Below are 20404 nucleotides of genomic sequence, written 5' to 3' on the forward strand. Positions count from 1 at the left end.
GGCCGGCGGCGTGGGCGGGCAGCCGCCCCTGCCCGGAACCCCGGGCCCGGCAGACGGCTGCGGACCGGCCGCTCGCCCCCGGGGCAGCCTCCCGCGTCGGAGTTTTCTTTGGAAAGTTGCATTTATTTTCTTCCCTTGTCTGGGCTTCACCGGAAAGGGGCGGGATGAGTCACCGCGGCGCGCACAGCCCGGGACTCCGGGGAGCCGCGGGGCGCCCGGGCCGGCCCGGCTTTCTTGGGGAAGAGAGACGGGGTTATGGAGGGACGGAAGGCGACTGAGCCCCTTCGGACATTCGTCCTGAGGCGAGGCCGTGGGCAGAGAGCTGGGGCTGGGCGGCGCGTGTGTGTGTGTGTCTAGTTGTGTCCCTGTGTCCCCTTCACAGTCTCGGCTATCCCCCTGGGGAGGAGGAAGGAGAGGCCGCTGTCTTCTCCGGGCTCCTGGGCTCGGCTGGGGTTAGTAAGTTCTCCAGCAGCAAACAGGTGTGACGTGGGCCCTGGGTGCCCGTGCAGCTTCCTAGAGCTCTAGGTTCAGGCCGCGGCGTGCCTGCCGGGGGAGCCCCGGGTCCTGCAGGCTTTCTCCTGGGTGAAGATCAGTCCTTCCCCCGTCTCCCGTTCCCCCAGGCCCTGGAGTCCTGTGAGTTGCTCTTGCCCTTGACCTGTGAGTCAGCCTCCATCTTCCTGACGGGCACTCCTGACCTGCTCAGCTTTTCCCCCTCTCCCAGGCGCATCCCCCACGCTTCCTCTTTTCCCAAGGGGCCGGAATTGGGGGTAGGGAGGGGCTGGCATGGTGAGTGCTACCTAGAGAGGATTCGCCCTTCAGCTGTTACACAGACCTGATCCCGGTGGAGTGGGGACTAAGAGGAGCCTAGCTGCTGTCTTACTGTCCTGGAGTCTGCAGGCGGGCATTGCCAGTAGACCAGGGCCCAGAGCGACCCATGCTGGGCTCCTGGAAGCTTTGCTCAGGGGTGAGGGTAAGGTCCTGGGAGCCTCTGGCTGCCTTTTCTGATGCACTTAGCAGATCTCCATTCAGAGCAGAGACAGCCTTGTTGTGGACTCACCTGCTCAAGGCATTGGGAACGGGTTGGCACATGGCGGTAGGATGGATAGGGCTCAAAAAGTACAGGCTGCGTGGGAAGACTGAGAAAACTCATAGAGCAACATAAGGGATAAGTGGGGACATAATTTGAGGTCACAGGCCCTTCTGTTGGATCGGTCCCATCCCCTCATTCCTCCCTTATCTCCTCCCCCAAGTCCTGTCTTGGAGCCAGGACTCTGTTCTAAAAGTGCTCAGAAAATGGAGCTTGAGTCAGCAGGATGAGTCTTAAGATAAAAATACAGCTGTGGATGAACATACAGCTGTGGACAGACAGGCCCCAACTTAGTTGGTGTGTGTTGGGGGGACTTTTTCTATATACTCGGGGAGTGTGTGGTGAACTCCCCTTCTCCCTCCAGGCTCTCTGAGTAACCCAGGAGGAGGAGGAGGAACTGGATAGTGATCCTTGGTGGTCCATCGAGCCCCTTCCAGGCCACTGGGTGGTGAAGGGATGATGTGGAGGCCCCTCTCCAGCTCTCCACTTACCCAACCTGGAGTTCTCAGCCTGGGCAGGGCTCTGGCGAGAAAAGGCAGTAAGGCAGGGATGGTCCGAGGACTCTGGAAGTGAAATTAAGCACTATCATCTGGACCATCAGAGCCCGATAACACATTATTGGTAAAAATCCAGACTGTCAGAAAGAGTTTATATATTGGCTGCTCTAGTAGCTTGGCAAGTTACTTAATCTCTTCTAAGCCTCAGTATCCCTGGCTGCAAACTGTATAGTTTCATTAAATAAATTATAATAAATATAAATAATATTCATAGAATTATATGTAATAAAATCTAAAAATTATAGCTTTATTAAATAATGCATATAGAGCATTTACCTGTGTGCCTGATACATAGTAAGTACTCAGTAAATGTTAGCTAGTATTAACTATGTTATACCACCTGTGACCAAATGGACAGCAGCATCCAGCCTGGGACTCTTTTCCTGGTCCCTGCCTTTAAGAAAAAAAAATTTTTTTTTGCTCTAGACCTTATTTCTTTTGGAGCAAGGTCTCCTGGACTTTGAGAGTCAGTATGAATAGTTAAGAAACTGGGCTCCGGCAATATAATTTGAATCCCATTTCCTCTTGTGCAAGTTATTTAACCTCTCTGTGCTTCAACTTCCTCCTATGTAACATGAGGATAATAGTACCTACCTCACAGTATTGCTAGGATTAAATAAGCTGATGTAGGTAAAGCTCTGAGCATAGCAGTTGCTTGGAAAAAGAGCTTGATAAATGTCAGCTGTTGTTATTTGGTGACAATGAAAGCAATCATTGTGGTTTACACTTAGAAACCAGAGTTTGTTAGCAAGGGAATTAAACCGTATATAACTATATGTAAGCTGGGAATGACATGTCTGCAGTTGAACTTGTGGTCTGTTGCAAAGAAGACACTAGAACTGGACATCCTTGTCTCTCCCTTGTCAGTCCTATGTAACTTGTTTTATCATTAGTCCAGAAACCCATGACCTGCCCACCTGCCAAGAGCATACTTCTCAAATTGGAAGAGGGTCTCATGGGGAGAAGAAGGTGAGTGTAGATATATTCTGGAAGGTTCAGAATTCTATGTAGAAAGGTTATTTGTTGTTATTTTTAGGAAAACTGTATGGGGAAGGTGCCCTGAGTTGGGATTCTGTTGTCTTCTCTTCCCACCCCATGGGATCTTTTGCTTTGCACAGAAGAAAAATTCAGCCCAGCTTTCTTTGAATAGTCAGTGGCTCTGTTTGCTGGACAGCAAGGGTGGAGGCTGGACCAGTTGGTACCAGGCCCAGTGTCTCCAACACTGATGCCACTTGACTCCCAGCAATAGAGCTGGAATGTTGAGCTTTGTCCAGTGTATTAAGTGTCTCTGCTTGGGGGCAGGGGCTGGTGACAGAGCCATCATGGGATGGTTCTGATCCCTGGCCAGAACTTCCTGTTTAATTCCTTTTTCTACTATGTAGTCAGTGTTTCCACCAGCATGGAGAGAAGTCCACAGTTTGCCATTGACACTGAATGACTTGTAGGGCTTCTTGCTTCTGCTGTTGGAGATGGGGCTGCCTCCCTTGTTGGCCGTGGTGTCTTTATCTATGAAACAGAGATGACAATATTCACCTTGAAGGTTATGGTGAGGATTAAATGTGTATGCATATTTAGCAAAGTGCCAGCACAGACCGGGTGCTCACGAGATGTTTGTTTCCCTCTTCTTCTTTGTTAATTCTGGAGATCACTGTCTCTGGGGAACTGGCATGAGCCAGCAAAGAGGGGTTTGGAGGCCAACTCCTGGTCCCATAGCATACAGTCCCTCAGTCACCAAATCCAGGCAAGATGGAATGGCTAGCCAGATGGGATGCCTCAGGGACAGCCAGCCCACAGCAGCAGTTCCTCTTTCTGCAGTACTCACTGTTGTGCTGCCTCCCCAAGGCCTCTCTAATCTCAAGTGTACTTTGAGCTGGCAAATAGCGCCCAAGTCTGGCCCATCCTTAAGGCTGTGGCAATCTAGATTCCCACTCCTGGCTCCTGTTGCTAGAGAGAGCTGAGTGCCCAGATACCTTGAGTGTGGCCCTGCTGGTCAAATCACATCTAACAGGAGTGCTGATCCAGCCTCATCCATAAGCCTTCTGTGGAGCACCCACCCTTCTCAGGGCCTGGGCAGGGCCTGTGCTCCCAGCTTTCCAGGAGCTGAAGGGCTAGTGAGGGAGGGACAGCAAGAAAAGGACTGCAAACCAGAGACCCTGAGGACCATGGGCAGTATCCAACCCTGAGGGGTGCCTGGTTAGCAGAGCCAAGATTTGAGGGAGAGAAAGGATACTTGACAGCTTGGGTTCCAAGGAGCCCTAGAGGAGGTGTGGGATTTGAGCTGAATGGGGTTCAGGTGAAGGAGAACTGTGGTCCAGGAAGGGCAAGCATGGTGACCACTTTGGAAGCAAAATCAAGCCCACTGCTGCTGAATTTCCCTCATCTTGGGCTCAGGAAGGTGTGACAGCAACTCATCTAAGGACACACAAATAACTGGGCCAGATCTGAGATCAAAACCCAGTCCCATGATTTTGGGTCTGTTATTCTTTCCAGCATACCTCATGAGGAGGGGTGGGTATGTTTGGAAATCCCAGGCTTTGGGGGCCTTGTTTTATAGACATCTGCCCTTTTCTGCATGGTGCTAACCTGCTTATCTTTCAAGGCTCAACAACATGGCCATTTCCTGTAGAAAGCCTGGGAAGAATTGAGCATGCACCCCCCTGGGGGCCCCTACTGTGTGGACTTGTTTCTGAGCACCTGAACCACCTCCTTGCACAATGATTGCATTTTATCTCTTCTGATAAAGGGTGCTGCAGTCTGTTGTTTCTGTACCCCAGCACTTTCACAGCGGGCTTACACGTAATTGGGACTCAGTATTAAATGGGGGGTAAGTGGGTTTCAGTGCTCTCTGACATTCCTTTAGGGGAGGTTAGGTTGCGCACACCGAGGTATACTTCCTCTAAGGGTGGACAAACTTGAGCTCTTTAATAAAAAGTCTCAAGGTGGGTCTCCTTGCTTACCACTGAGTATACAGTGGTTCCTGAGAACCCACTTCCAAAGGACTGAGTCTGACCTGGAGTCCTCTGATTAAAATGGGGTTGGTCACAGTCCCAAGGATATCAGGGCTGTTAGGTCCTTAGAGACCCCAGAGGTTGGACATGGCGGAGCTGGGACCAGCACCCGGTCTGACTCAACCTGGGGTGCTGCTCATCTGTAGGTTTGCCCAGATCCTCAGCCTCCTGACCTCTTTCCTGAACACCTCATCTCCTAGGGAGGCCAGGTTGAAGGAGAGGACGAGGATTGGCTGTGCACGGATGGGGAAAGCTGCCTGGTCTGGCCTGGCTGACTGGCAAGGTATAAGTTCACTAGGAGGGAGGCTGTTCAGGTTTCACTTTGCGGGGGCTGTGGGGAGAGGTGGGAGGAGGGGGAGGGACCTTCCCAGTGGCCCAGACACTGTGCCAAGCTCCCTGTTCCTCTCCCATGTTCCTCTTCCCCCACCCTTGAACCAAGGGATTTCTTGGTACTGTGCCCCACATTGTAGGGGAGCATTAATTGTGGCCCAAGAAGAGAAAGAGTTTAGTTACTAATTTCTGCTAGGAACAGAGTCCGACTCTGGGAGGGAATGGGGAAGAGGGCAGTTCTGCTCCAGATGTCCTGTTACTTCGCTCAGTTTCAGGTGACCATTGACCCTTGGCACTGTGTTGGCACTCGAGCAGTGTGTAGGCAGGTAAAGAGTGGGTAAGTGCAGCTGGGGAGCCTTCTTCACCTGATTCCCCCTGACTCTCATTGGTGGAAGGTCATGGAAACCCCCTTCCCGAATGCCATGCAGCCTTGTCAGTGAGCCCTCAGTGGGCACTGTCCCTGGTGAGCACCCTACTTGGGGCCAGGGGATGGTGTGAGGTCACCTGGTCGTATTGCTATAAAGAACCTTAGACATTATCCACATGAGCTCTCATTTTACGGGTGTGGAAACTGAGTCCTGGAGAGGAGAAATGGTTTGTCCAGGTTACACAGCTATAAAAGTTGCTGAAACAGGACTACACTCTCCTGACTCCCAGTTCAGAGCACTTTCCAGAATTTTTGAATGGTCTGAATTTTCCATTCAACCACGTTTTGTTTGTGCAACCTTGGGTATGTTAATTAAGTTCTCTGAGACGATGAGATTTTCATCCTTGTAAAATAGGAATATTGAATACCTACTTTGTAGAACTGTATGAGTTATTAGAGAGAACGTATATCGAGTACCTAGCACATGCCACACACCTGCTGGGTGGTTAGTAGGGGTTGGCCACTGTGATTATTTTCCCTGTGTATGGAAATCACCCTGTCTCATAACTGCGGGATGTTTATCCCACCTCCCACCTCCCTCCTCAGCCTTCCAAAGTAGGCAGGTCTGTTGCAGTGACCTCTCCTCACCTGTTGGAGCCAGCACCTGGGGAGGCATTTACATTCTTGGCATTCCTCTTGCTGCTGGGGGCTGAAAGAGGCACTAGTGAGGGGAGGCACGTGGTGAGAGGGGAATGGAAGCGAGAAGAAAGGCATGGTTGGTCTCCCCTGACTGTAGCCACTTCTGTTTGGAAATGAGAAAACCTTCTCCCCAAGCTTCCTCCACAGAAGAAGTGGCCACCAGGAACTTTTACACCCTTTATCTCAAACACACCACACGTCTATGAAGTTGGTGGTATTAATCTAAGCTTCCTCGCCTGTGAAATGGGTATACTAATTGTACTCACCTCATCGGGTGGCTGGGAGATGAAAATGCTTGGAATAGTGCCTGCCATGTAGTAAACCTCAATGTTAGCTGCTACTATTAGTTGCAGATGAGGAAACTGAGGCTCAAGTAACAAGCTCATGCAGTTATAATAAGGGGTGGGGCTGGCATGCAAACCCAGGTCAAGCTGACTCTCAAACCTAGGTCACCCTGAAGATCTGCCAGGGTTCGGGGATGTTGGAGCTCAGAGGACTGTGGCCCCTGGGGTGGAAGAGAGCTCCAGGTTGAAGAGTACTGCTTGTCTTAGTTTGGAGGGCATGGCCAGTGTGACCTAGCATAGCAGCTGTCCTCAGAAATGAAGTCTGGTTGGGAGGCCCAGGTGCCTGGAATCAGAATGTGTCTGTATTGACTGTCACCATGGGATTACCAGGTGACCCTTGGGACTTCAGCTTAGGCTGGCCAGGACTGACTCTGGCCAAGGTGAGGGTCAGGCCAGCCCTAGAATCCCTGCTGCTGAATTGGAGGGGCGAGATCAGTGCCGGCTCGGTACTGCCCCGCTGTCCCTTCCCCTCCCCTTCCCTCAATCTCCTCTGGCATTTGTTTCCTTTCTGAAGCTGGACTGAGGCTCTCAGACAGGGCAACAAAAGCAGCTCTCCTGCAAGCCACTGCCACCTGTTGGGTTTTCACACATTGGGGGTGAGTGGGGGGAGGGAGCTGTTTCCCTTTTCCCAGTGTCTGTGGTGTGCCCCCTCTGCCCCCCCAGGGCCTGGGATTTTCTTTGCTGCCCGAGTGACAGGGCTCAGGAGCCGGAGGGGGTGGGGGGCCCACAGCAGCTGGAAGGGGAATTGAGTGGGAAGGGGCCAGTGCTGGCAGCCGGAGAGAGTTTGATGGATTACTCTGCAGGCCGAGAGGTTTCTCCCTAATCCCCCTTTGTGTCCTGGCCTGCAGCCCCCTCACTCTCTCTGACAAGCTGCTAAGCAGAAGGCTTCCAGTCTGAGGGAAGAAAAGGCAGCTCAGCAGGGCGGACTCTAAATCCCTGGCCTTCGAGCCCTGGGGGAGGCAGGAGCTAGGGAGCAAGTCTGGGGCGGGGCTGAGGTCCTCCTTCCCACTGCCTGGCCCTTACTCTTTCTTAGGTTTCCCTTGAGGTGCAGCCTAGTGGCATTCTCAGGTGTCTGTGCCCTGTGAGGTCGCGGGCCTCAGCTATCTGTGCAAATCACTGTTGCATTTTTCTGGGGCAGCCTTGGGGAAAACAGAGGCCCTCACTGCTTTGGAAATATTTGGGCCCAGAGAATCAAACACTAAATGGATTGGAAAGCACGGAAGCCATGTGTAGTCTAATGCTGTGCTCCCCTCCGTAGCAGTGAGGTAGGAATTCCCACGGCATCCCTAACAAAGGGGATCTAACAACTGCCTCACTAGGGTGCTAAGTCTAAGTGCTGGGCTCCTGGCTGGCTCCTTTTGGGGCATCCCCAAGCCTCCTTAAGGAGCTCATGAGGGTGGAGCTCATTTCGGGATTGCAATATGCTAGGTCTTATTAGGTAAGTCGGAGGGCATTGGTCCCCTGGGACTGAGGCACCAGGGTGGAGGGTGGGGCGGGAAGGGTAATAGGGATGCTGGGCTGGTGACCAACCCCTCCCAGACCTGGGAGGTCCATTTCCCTGCCCCCAACCTAGGGGGCCTTGGAGAGCTTAGCCTGGAGCAAGCGAGGTGCTGGGGTCCAGGCTGCTTTGGAGGAGTGGGGTCCCTCCTTTCATCTCCCTGCCTCTGACCCTCGGTCCTGGCCTGGGGTGGGACAGCCCTGGTGGGGTGTGTTAGGGAGGATGGCCTGGGGTGACCCCACCGCCTGTCTTCAACTGAGTCATCATCGCTCGTGTTTCCCCCTCTGCAGGGACGGGCTCCGGGCGCTGTGAGGGGTAGAGGAGCGTGCGAGGAAGCTGCGCTGTCTTTGTGAGTGTGGAGGGAGGACGTGGGGCCGCTGAGCCGCCGGCGGGGTCAGGGCGCGGACTGCGGCCATTTGATGTGCCCGGGTGGGGTGTGGGGATGCTGGCCAGCATAAAGAGCCCATAGAATTGCTGCCTGACACTGGCCCGGGGTGGGGGCTGCCCCCAGCCCGGCTCCCTCTGGCCTCTGTCTGTCAGCAGAGGGAATCTGCCCCCCCCAGCTCCACCTCAGCTGTGCGGGGTGGCAGGAGCCCCTTTGAAAGCCCTCAAAGGCCTCTTTATATGTCCCTCTGACCCTCCCTTCCCTTAGGGAGCTACCGGGGAGTGGGCTCGGGTCTCCTTTCCTCCGCCTCCTCCACTCTGTCTTTTGAATGTCGGACAAAGTTCAGGCCAAGTTTGTTCCTTTTGCTCAGTTTCCCTTCCCTGTACTCCTTGCTGGGGGTCCAATCTGAAGTGAGGGCTCTCCAGCCCAGGAGGGTCTCTCTGAGCCACTCACCACCTTTGAGCCCTCAGAAGTTGCCACCTCTGGAGTTCAACTTGGAATTTCCTTGGTGTGTGGTGTGGGGGACAGGGGTGGAAAGGGACTTCAGTCTTTCTCACCTCTTACACGCCCACCCCCTGCGTCCAGCCATTCATTCATTAGGTAAACTTTGCTGGGTCCCCTTTCTTGCTGGGATGGGTGCCAGAGGGTTGTGATGGAGCCCACAGCCTGCCCTGGGGGTGCCATGTGTTGGGGTGCATGGGGTGTGTAGGTCTCCTGGGACCTGGAGCTGGCCAGGTAGAATCCAGGTTCACTGACCTTGCCTGGGGCCCTTGGCCTTGCTGGGTTTGGCTCTGTTCTCCCAGGGTTGAGGAAAGATGGCCTGGGGCAGAGTGCCTTGCAGGTTCCCAGAGGTCTTGGGTTTCCTCCAGTTTTCTTGCTGTCCTGCCATCGGGGGCAAGAGGAGGGGAGATGTTTGGAACTTGAGAGGGACTTGTCCTCCTGGAAGGCTGCTTGTTCCTTTCCTTTCGAAGAGGTCAGCCCCTCCATTTTCCTCCTCTTCCTGCCCCCTCCTCGCCAGGTGAGCATTCTGAGGCTGGCTCTTCTGGTTGATCTTCTGTTTGCCAGACAGACAGAGTGCTCCAGGAGCAGTGGGGCAGGAGGATTTGAGTCAGAAGCATCTTTGAGACTGAAGGTTATAGAGGAGAGTTAGAACCTGTCCCCCTGTCTGTATTCCTGCTCCAGGAGGAGAGGGGAGTTCCCCAAGTAGGGGAGCCCAACCGTGGTCTGTCACTTTCAAGCTTTGGTGAGAGAAGTGTACCCTGTAGCTGCTGATGGGGACGTTAGCTGGGAGAGTGGTACCAAACCATTTCTTGTTCTCTGACCTCTCTGAGCCTGGGAACGGGCCAGTCCTGGGCTTCTCTGTTTGTGCCCTAGGGAAAAAGGCCCTGGTGGCTGGGGTTAGTGCTGAGGGAGTCCTGTGCAGTCTCTTCCATCCTGAGGACTTGGGAGTGGGATGAAGTGGGGGAGACGAGGGCACTGGGAAGGATGCAAGGATAAGAAAGGGGGGCTTTGGAGGGGAGAGCATTCTTATGAGCTTTAAGAGTAAAGTCGGGGGGTGGCAAGAGTGCCTTGGGCTCCCAGGGCAGAATAGAAGTCAAAAGAGGGAGGCCGGGCTCCACAACCTAAGAACAGAGGGGTGCTGAGCAGGGCTTGGGCCTGCTCACTCCTACCCAACTCCTTTCAATGAATTCTTCACCTGGCCTAGCCTCTAGTTACCAGGTAAAGAACCTGTAGTGGGGTGCAGAGGGGCACTCCAGAGAGCAGGAGGCAGCCGATGAGCTATCTGGGCTGCAGGAAGATGGGGGAAATTCTTCTCTTCACCCATTTTTGTCTTTTTCACTTGTGGGCTAAGAAGGGACCTGCTCATTCCTGGGAGGACTGAGGAGCTGGGTTGAGGGAGGGGAAGACAGGTGGGGTAACTAGTGGTTACTGGAGAGCTGCGATTTATTTTAAACAAGAGGGAGCAACCAGGGCTTGGAGAAATGGGAGCAAGTTGTGGGTGAGGCTGGATCTGACAGTCTGTGTTTGCTCAAGGAGGACCTGGTCCCTTGAAAACCCAGAGCAGGTGAGTGTCCAGGGCCTTCCCATACCAAGGGTGGGTGTGGGATGGGCTGGAAGTTGACCCAGAACTCCTTCCTTGGGACTGGACAGCACCACCCCTTGGTCTCCTTGCAATCTTCTGCTTTCCTTCTCGGGGGCACTGTGGAAATGCAGTCACAGGGAGGGGCTCAAGTTGAACCCACAACAGCCCAGCTAAAGCTGATATCTGGTCCCCCACCTCCCTTTTGGGACTGTGTGGGTCAGTATTTTACACATCTCTATGTGCCATCCCCATAGGAGTCCTTTGTCTTTCCCAAAGTAGGGGTCTGAGTGGGACTTTGGGAGGAGGCTGCTAGTTGTCCAGCCTTATCTCAAGTCCTTTCCTTCCTGGTCTACCACCTGCAAAGCCCCAGAAGGCAGTTATGGAATGGAAAGATCTTACCCAGGATTGATGGCCATCTGATTTCTCTGTGGCGCAGCTCAGAGAGCACCTACAGCATGCTTTGTAACATGCAAGGCTCCTTGTGGCTTAGTGTTATTTGAAAAGATAAAAGAAGTTGAAGCTTCTTTTATTATGATATGCAGAGATTGGCAGAGGAACGAGTGAGGGGTTGGGGCACTCTCGGGCAGACGGGGGAAACTGGAGCCGGGTCCTTGCACAGGAGTAGCTGTTCTCTAGCAGCATTTATGGGACTGAATTAGTGCAGAATGGGAAGGCACTCCAGCCAGGAGGAAGGAAGTTCTGTCCCCTGTCTTTGTTTTGAGCTGGATGACACATTATGGGTCTCTCACCTTTTCTCACCGAGGCCGCCCTCTGCACCTCCTCTTGATGGCTGACCTGAATTTTTCCTTCTTTCATAGTCACCTCTAAGCAGAGCAGACTGCAGTGGGTGTCATTGTCAGGAAGCATGACCTGGAGGCCACCTGTGTGCGTTGGAGGAGGGGTACAGGGTGGGCAGTCACCCAGTGGGATCTGAGCAGCAGTGGTTCTTCTTTATGCACAGGAGGCAAGACTGGCAGGAGGGGTAGGGAACTTCTCTGTTGAGAATGGAGCCCTTTGGGGACCAGAGAAAGGCTGCCTAGGAAGTGGGGGGGCGTCCTGCCAGCTCAGGGGGCAGTGGGGGGATCACTGGTGTCATCACAGGTGGTGTGGTTTTATGATACTGTGAGGCTGGGACCTGGGAATGGCCCTGCTGTTCTGTGACAGTTGGACAGCCATCTTCGTGGGGGACTCTTTCTTCCCCATGAACACTGAACTTGGGGAGAAACTCAAAAGGAGAGGTTTTCAGGCCTAGGATCCAGAGGAGCTCTCTTTACGTGGTTTCAATGACAGATTAAAACCCAACCCAACAAACCACAGCCTCTCCTCCTTCCCCTTTGTCCTCATCCTAGGGGGTGGGGGTTGTGGTGCCACATGGCCCATGGCCAGGCAGTGCAGAATAGGAAGTGTCACTGTTAACAAAGGGGAGTTGAACAGCCCAGCTTTGGGAAGAGCAGAGAGAGAAGCAAACATGCCAGGCCTGGCACAGGGTCTCCAGGAGTACCTTGATAGCCAGGCCTGGGCAACTGGAAATTCGGTTGGTTTGATTCCCACCCCCGCCCCCCAACAGAATAACCAACATCTCTTTGGCTCTGGAGTGTGCTGAGATTTAAGAATCATATTTACCTTATTAATTATGTCAGCCTTAGGCTAATATTAACATGCATTTCCTGACTGGGCAACAGGGGGTGGCACCTAGGAGGCAGGGCCACATCACCGGCCTGTGTATGAACAGGATTCAGAGAATTCAGACCAAATCCTAGAGACCTGGCTCCCAGGACATAACACTCCATGTGACTGTGATTGTCCTTTTAGGATCTGAGTGATGAGATGTGTCCTCACCGAGGCGTCCCACGGCAACAGGTGTTTAGCACAGGCTGAGAAGCTGGACCTGCACCAGAGGACTGGCAGAAATGGGCACTTGGCTGAATCCTAGGCAGTCGGTGGCAACGAGAAGGAGAGGCCTCGGGTCCTGGAGCAGGGTTGAGACAAAGCAATTCTGGAGTGCATGAACAGCCCCCAGAGCCCTACCTGCCTGGCCCACCATGGTCCAGAGGCTGTGGGTGAGCCGCCTGCTGCGGCATCGGAAGGCCCAGCTCCTGCTGGTCAACCTGCTGACCTTTGGCCTGGAGGTGTGCCTGGCCGCAGGCATCACCTACGTGCCACCCCTGCTGCTGGAAGTGGGGGTGGAGGAGAAGTTCATGACCATGGTGCTGGGTGAGTCACTACATCCTCTTTCCTTCTTGCTTCAGATATGTGCCACCTGGGGTGCAGGGTGGCAGTACCTCTGCCCAGAGAGCTGCTTAGAGGCAGAGGTGGTTGCCTGCTGCTCCTGTGCTTGATAGTAGGCGTTGCTGGGCAGAAGGGTGACCCTGAGCTGAGGGGGTATCCCAAGAGAAAGGAAAGAGTACAGGGACATACCCTAGTTAGCTCTGTATCTCTGGTAATTCTGGTTCTGTACAATACCTGGTTCATGGGAGACACTGGAGAGAATACTCCTAACCTTTGTCTAGCTGTTTCATCATTTTTTAAATCTATTATCTCATTTAATCCTTACAGCAATCTCTGAGGTCTTATCTATTTTATAGAGAAGACGACAGAGGTGTATAAGAGGTTGGTGAGCCTTAGCTAAGGTTGTACAGCTACTGATTAGTAGAGCTGGTACTCGATCAGGGTCTCCCAGCCAGGGCTCTTTCTTACCACTAGGACAGCGGGTGGGCTCCTGACTTTGCAGATGAATTCTACAAAAGCCACAGAAGGCAATTGGTCACCGTTGTGTGACAGCCCCCATACTCCCCCATCGAGGGGGTTCTGTCAGAGTTGCAGGCACTGGAGTCAGACTAACCATTGAAACCCTGCCTCCCACCCTCCCTAGCTCTGTGCCTTTCCACACGTGTCACTTATCAGTTGCTCCCTTTCTCCGTTTCCCTATTCTGAAAATGGAGGCGTTTGTTGTGAGCAGTAAACCAAAGTCCCTGTGAAGACTCGGCGCTGGGTCTAGCACAGAGATTGTCCTGAATGTGATATTATTGTTATCATTTCCATCCTTCTCTAGGAGCTTGGCTCCCTTTCTGCCTTGCTCCTTAATTGTCCTGGCCGCTGACTCCTACTACTTGCCCTTCTTGCAGGTATCGGTCCAGTGCTGGGCCTGGTCTCCGTCCCGCTCCTAGGCTCAGCCAGTGACCACTGGCGTGGGCGCTATGGCCGCCGGAGGCCCTTCATCTGGGTCCTGTCCATGGGTGTCCTGCTGAGCCTCTTTCTTATCCCGAGGGCCGGCTGGCTGGCGGGGCTGCTGTGCCCGGATACCAGGCCCCTGGAGTTGGCACTGCTGATCCTGGGTGTGGGGCTGCTGGACTTCTGTGGCCAAGTGTGCTTCACTCCACTGGAGGCCCTGCTCTCTGACCTCTTCCGGGACCCAGACCACTGTCGCCAGGCCTTCTCTGTCTACGCCTTCATGATCAGCCTTGGGGGCTGCCTGGGCTACCTCCTACCTGCCATTGACTGGGACGCCAGTGCCCTGGCCCCCTACCTGGGTACCCAGGAGGAGTGCCTCTTCGGCTTGCTCACCGTCATCTTCCTCACCTGCATGGTGGCCACACTATTTGTGGCTGAGGAGGCAGCACTGGGCCCGGCCGAGCCAGCAGAAGGGCTGTCAGTCCCCTCCGTACCACCCCGCTGCTGCCCCTGCCGTGCCCGCCTGGCTTTCTGGAACCTGGGTGCCCTGTTTCCCTGGCTGCACCAGCTCTGCTGCCGTGTGCCTCATACCCTGCGCCGACTCTTTGTAGCTGAGCTGTGCAGCTGGATGGCTCTCATGACCTTCACACTCTTTTACACGGACTTCGTGGGCGAGGGGCTGTACCAGGGTGTGCCCAGAGCTGAGCCAGGCACCGAGGCCCGGAGACACTATGACGAAGGTAAGACCTTGGCAGCCAGCAGCGGCTGCTGTGAGAGCTGCCCTCTAGAGGACGTTCCAGGGCAGGGGGACGCCCACAGCCTGTGTTGGGGGCTGTGCAGCCTGGGTGTGGGGCAGCTCTGCCTGCAGTCTCAGCAAGGCCTCAGCTGCTCTGAGAGTTTAACCAGAGTCACTGCCCCAGTCCAACAGAACGGAAGGCTGAGGGCTGGCTGTCAGCTCAGTTGGTTAAAGCGTGGTGCTTGTACACCGAGGGTCAGGGCTCCATCCCTGTACTGGCTAGCTGCCAAAAAAATAAAAATAAAAGAGGAAAGGCTGAACTTAAGTTCCAGGGGGAGTAGAGGAGTCAAGGCTGGGGTTCAGGTCACTCTGGCTCCAGCTTCAGTGTCCCCTCTGCTGACTTTCCAAATAATCTCGCTGGTGCCTCCCAGCTCAGGTGTTCTAGGACTTTGTCTTGAAGCCTATGCAGAACTGTCTTTGTGTTCCCATTCACCCTCCTGTCCCCAAAGCTGAGGCTCCAGTACACCCTGAGAACTCTTCCTCTGCCCTCAGCAAGCATCTTTGGCCACATTCTCTGAGGGTCGGTGGAAGGATCTCGACTCCCATTGCTGCAGGTAGGGTGGGGAGGGTGCTGGGGGGCAGGTCTGGTCCATGGCAGATCTTGCACAACAAGTGCCCCTAATTCTGAGCCCCTGCCCCCAGGTTGTATTGGGCCCTTCCCCACTTGGCCCTGTCTGACTGCCTGTTCCTCTGCCCTGTCCCCCAGGCATTCGGATGGGCAGCCTGGGGCTGTTCCTGCAGTGTGCCATCTCCCTGGTCTTCTCTCTGGTCATGGACCGGCTGGTGCAGAGATTCGGCACCCGGGCAGTCTACCTGGCCAGTGTGGTGGCTTTCCCTGTGGCTGCTGGTGCCACATGCCTGTCCCGCAGCGTGGCTGTGGTGACGGTCTCTGCCGCCCTCACCGGGTTCACCTTCTCGGCCCTGCAGATTCTGCCCTACACACTGGCCTCGCTCTACCACCGTGAGAAGCAGGTACTCACATTGGCTGGTAGGGGATTTGGGGCGAAACAGACTAGTGCAGAACCTGGTGTCTGGCAAGAGATGTTGGAGAAGGCTTTCTTTAATCAGAGGATGTCCATCCTAGCCCCAGGGCCAGAGACTTGGGCTACGGAAGCAGAGTATAGATAAGACTCTGGGAATGACTTCCTGGTGTTGGGACTTTAAAGTCCTTGAGTGAATGATTGCAGGAAGTGCAAAATCTTTCACTGGGAATCCCAAGAATCAGGCTGGCAGAAGCCCTCAGTCTGGGCTGGGTTGTTCTATAAAGAAGCAGGGGGCTGGATCAGGTGACCTCTGGGGCACCTAGCTTCAGCAAATGGTGAGTGGGAATGGTATGGCCTTAGCAGCAACACTTTCCTTTTTGAGGGAGAGGCAATGTGACTAACCTGTGCCCTACTTTGGTCTCCAAGATGGGGAAGGTTCCTTCCTCCTCCCTCTCTTTCTGGTTAATCTTCCTTTTCTGTCTAATTCTCTCTTTTCTTTTACTGTCTCCCTCCTTTGCCTCCATCCCCTCCCCTGCCCCCCACGTGGATATCTGAGCTTGATGCACCTGACACCGCTCGCCTGGGCACTGTGTAAGTCAGGGCGCCTTCCTCCTGCTTGGCCCCATATGAACCAGCCCATCCAGGGGCTGCCTTCCGTGGGAAGCCTCCTGACCCAGGCACTGTGGTCACCCTTGTCTCCTCTACTGGCCTCCCTGAGCTACAACCCTAGATGCAGAACTCTTCCCTGAGGGCCATGAAGTTGGGGGTGTCCAAACGGGGGAGGTGCAGGCCTACCCTCTTAGAGCTTCCAGATTGTAAGCAAGACCTGTCCCTGCCCCTGTGGGACACGAGTGGTGTAGTATATAAATATGGAGCTGGGAAGCTGGTTTACTGAGGAGGTAGCGGCAGAGATAGGAAGTGTAGAGGGGAGGGGCTAAGGTTTTGATTGGGACCCCTGGTCCCTGAGACCCTTAGTGGCCCCCTGCTAACTTTCATCAGCTTCTGCTCTTCTGCTGCCCTGTGTGGGAGTGTGCGGGCTATGTCCGGAGGCCAGGCCTGAGCACTTGCGCTTGTGCCCAGGAACGTTCTGGGACTAGGCCTCTCCTCCGCCCCATACTGAGGAGCACATCTGTTCCCAGGGACCTCCCCAGGCTCCAGCCTCACTGGTCTTTTTGGGGGGACAGACAGGGAGGAGAGGTCCTGGGAGGACCACTCGTGGAGCTGCGTGATAAGCCAGGGCCTTTCCTGGTGTCAGGTTTGAGTTCTGTCGTGGCTCCCAGTTGAAGCCAACTCGAGAACTCTTCTGTGTTAGATACTGCCTGGAATGGGGGCCAGTGTCAGATTAGATGTGGCCTTGTCCTTAAATAGGATGCTCTGGGCCGTTGAGGGCAGTATGCACAGATACAGTCGCTCTGATCCAAGGCAGACAGTGAGAAGGAAGTGAGAAGACTTCAAGTTAGCGTAGCTGGGCTTCCTCTCTTCTCTCAAGGCTGAGTCTGCTGGATCCTCCCCACCCTGAGGCTGGGGCCGGGGACCTCACAGCAGAGCAGCAACTCCAGCTGGGGCTTCTCTCTGTGCAGGGCTGCGAGGATTTCCGGATGGCAAGCAGAGCGCAGTTAGGAAAGAAGGCGTTAGGAGCGCCTGTGTGGGGGTTGGGACATCAGGCGCTCTGCCACGCCTTTGGATTTCATTCCTCTAGCCTACACATCTCTCTTCTCACCTGTCTTCAAGCTTCCTTTGTCTTTTTCTCTACCTTGGGGTTCTCTCTTCCTAACCTGCAGTACTGTTTGTCTGCTACTTACCTGTCCTAGGAGAGGCTAGAGGAAACCTAGACTTCTGGCTTCGGATTTGTCCCCCTCCCTGCCCCACTACCCTTCTCCCACTCCCGAAGAGGGTCCACAGTAGACAAACCAAGTAGGGTCTCCTCAGTTTTCTGAGCCACTGCCTGGTTTTCATTAAGGCCTGTTGCCTGGTTGCTTCCAGCCCCTGGGATGAAGGCTAGGGTCTGTTCTCATGGCTGGGGGGTCCCAGTGCCTGGGTACACACCTGTCCTTGTCCCCTTTTTTCACCCTTCCCCTTCAGGTGTTCCTGCCCAAATACCGAGGAGATGCTGGAGGTAGTGGCAGTGAGGACAGCCTGACGACCAGCTTCATGCTAGGCCCTAAGTCTGGAGCTCCCTTCCCCAATGGACATATGAGTGCCGGAGGCAGCAGTCTGCTCCCATCTCCACCCGCGCTCTGTGGGACCTCTGCCTGTGAAGTCTCCATGCGTGTGGTGGTGGGTGAGCCAACAGAGGCCAGGGTCATTCCAGGTCGGGGCATCTGCCTGGACCTTGCCATCCTGGACAGTGCCTTCCTGTTGTCCCAGGTGGCCCCGTCCCTGTTTATGGGCTCCATCGTCCAGCTCAGCCAGTCTGTCACTGCCTATATGGTATCAGCTGCAGGCCTGGGTCTGGTCGCCATTTACTTTGCTACACGGGTAGTATTTGACAAGAGCGACTTGGCCAAATACTCGGTGTAGAATACTTCTGACTCACTGAGGGGAGGGCCTGCCTCATTGGGTCCCAGCTCCCCATTCCAGTCTCCAGTTAGCCCTATAGGGCTTCTGGGCTGGCCTTCCAGTTTCTGTTGCTGCCAAAGTGGTGTGGCTCTCTGCTGCCACTCGGTGGTGGTGAGGTGCATAGCTGCACAGGTCGGGGACTGGGGCTCCCTTCTACCTAGTCTCTAGGGCTGACGACTGGTGGCTTTCAAGTGGGTTTCAGTCTGGACTTCTACAGGGAGGCCAAAAGGGCAGGACATTTGATTAGCTCCATGCACTGGAATGCAGGACCCTGCAGGTGGAATACCCAGGCTCAGGGTTAGCAGCTAGTGTCTTAATTGACACATATCCCTTCTCTGAGCTTTTGGGAGCAGAATAAATTCAGCCATCTATCTCTATCCTGCAGGATCCCCCCAACGTTGCTCTTGTGTGAGAGTTTCTAGTGTGAAACTCTCCTCCACAGAATTTGAACGTATGAACGTTATTTTGGGGGGACAAGTCCTGAGGGGCAAGGTGAAGCTCCCTTGGTCCACGCACTGCCTTTCTGCTGATCCCTTCAGCTCCACCTTTTATGAGGACATGGCTCGTTGGTCCCTGTGTTGCCGTCATGGGAACACAGGACTTTAAATATTTAACTTATTTATTTAACAAAGTAGAAGGGAATCCTTTGCCAGCTTTTCTGTGTCAGTGTCTAGGAATTGGGTAAGGTGGGGTCCCCAGCAACCAGGTCCCCTGAGATAGCTGGTCATTGGGCTGAGTACTGCCAGAATCCCTTTCTCCTGGGGTGATTGGTCTGGCCCCTGAAGCTGCCTAACCCAAGACCTTGGATGCTGTATTCACCCCAATGAGTATTTCAAATGCTGTTACCCAAGGCTGGGGGGTTGAGGGAAGGTGGGGGTGGGGCTTCAGGTCTCAGCACCTTCCCTCACCTCCCTATTCTCCTGGCCCAGCCTGGTTCCCCTCATTCCCTTTTGCCCACCTCTAGGCCTGGGCTAATGAAGGCACTGCCCTCCCATCCCTCCCCCCAACTTTCCCCACTGGCTCCACAACCTCTCTTTGGGGCTATTGCAGGACCAGAAGCACAAAGTGTGATTCCTCAAGCTTTTGTCCATCTCAGCCCCTAGGGTGTATCTGTGTTTGGGGAATCTCACACAGAAACTCAGGAGCACCCCCTGCCTGAGCTCAGGAGGTCTTATCTCTTGGGGGGTTTAAGTGCCATTTGCAATAATGTTATGTCTTATTTATTTAGTGGAGTAAATATTTTATACTGTATGTGAGCAATCAAAGTATAATGTTTACGGTAATGAAATTAAAGGCTTCTTATATGTTTAATTGGCATGTGTTTCTCTTTTCTGGGGGAAGGACCAAATCTGTCTAAAATCATCCTCAACTACCTGTTCATGGAAACCTTAGCTTTTGGCACTTTCAGTTCCCAGCCTCCACCAGCAGATGGAGCCATAGACCAGTACTCTTTATCGATTTGCAATTGGTCAAGGCTGTGCCACACCCTGGATTGGGTAGTTCTTTGGGGAGGGGGGAATGTCAGGAAGAGTCCGAAGTGCAGGAGAGTGGGGGCATTTTCCTTCTCAAAGGACTCACAGTGTGGCCAAAGAGAGATGGAACAAGCACTCATCAACCACAGCAAGAGCATAAGGAATGCACCTGGCATGTGTGTGGCGAGGATTTCACTACCACTGTGCCTTGGGTCACACCCTTTCCCATCTCCTTCACATTTTATGACAGGCCCAGGTTGAGTTCAGAGTCTTTCCTGCCTTGCCATCTCCTAGACCCCTCCAACCTTGACTATCCCTCCTGTCCCTAAATCCCAGAGGGTTCAGTACAGTTAAAACCTATGCACGGGCTCCTTTTATTTTTCCAAATGTTCTATATTTAACATTTTGTTATGGAAATTTTCAAACGTATACAAGTAGTGAGGGTGGTATAATGAACCCAGCTTCAACAGTTACTAACATTCTGCCATTTTTGTTTCATCTATTTCCCCCTCCGCCTTCATTATCTCTCCTCTGGAGTATTTTTAAAGCATGTGCTAGACAATTTCACTTCACCTGTAAATTCTTCAGTATGTATATCTAAGAAACAGAACTCTTGAACAACTTGATCACGATACCATGATATTCAGCAAAGCATACAAGAATTCGTTACGAATTACCCATTCATGTACAATTTTCCCCAATTGCCTAAAAATGTCTTTTTACAGTTGGCTGGTTCAAATCAGGATCCAGTGGAGATCAATTGCATTTAGTTGCAGTGCCTCTTAGATTTCTCTTAATCTCTAACAGTTTCTTTTTTTTATGCTATTCATTTATGAACAGTCATTTTTCCTGCAGAATTGCCCACATTATGTATTTGGCTGATTGTATCTCAGTGTTGTTTAAAGTGTTCCTCCTTATCTTTTTTTTTTTTTCCTGTAAGATGCTAATAAGATCTGGAGGCTTGATTAGATTCAGATTTTATTCTGTATTTTTTGGCAAAACTATTTCATAGGTGGAGCTGTGTCCTTCCTATGGCATCATCTTATGAAGCACATAATGTCTCAC

At 53.4% G+C, this 20404-nt stretch overlaps 1 protein-coding gene and 1 pseudogene across 1 annotated transcript in view; one reads left to right on the top strand and one right to left on the bottom strand.

Moving 5' to 3' along the window:
- LOC103596927 overlaps positions 1–9164 on the bottom strand; it is a 26494-nt pseudogene extending 17330 nt beyond the window's left edge.
- The window catches only part of SLC45A3 (solute carrier family 45, member 3), a 19704-nt gene extending 526 nt beyond the window's left edge, over positions 1–19178 (top strand). Inside the window, exons 2-5 of the mRNA XM_008580511.1 lie at positions 12171–12572; positions 13484–14269; positions 15032–15297; positions 17391–19178. Coding sequence (XP_008578733.1) covers positions 12401–12572; positions 13484–14269; positions 15032–15297; positions 17391–17828 — 1662 coding nt within the window. The 5' untranslated portion in view covers positions 12171–12400 and the 3' untranslated portion in view covers positions 17829–19178. The remainder of the gene's footprint in view (positions 1–12170; positions 12573–13483; positions 14270–15031; positions 15298–17390) is intronic.
- Positions 19179–20404: the final 1226 nt, after the last annotated feature.

Source organism: Galeopterus variegatus, unplaced genomic scaffold (genome assembly GCF_000696425.1).
Source record: "Galeopterus variegatus unplaced genomic scaffold, G_variegatus-3.0.2 Scaffold86, whole genome shotgun sequence".
Lineage (NCBI taxonomy): Eukaryota > Metazoa > Chordata > Mammalia > Dermoptera > Cynocephalidae > Galeopterus > Galeopterus variegatus.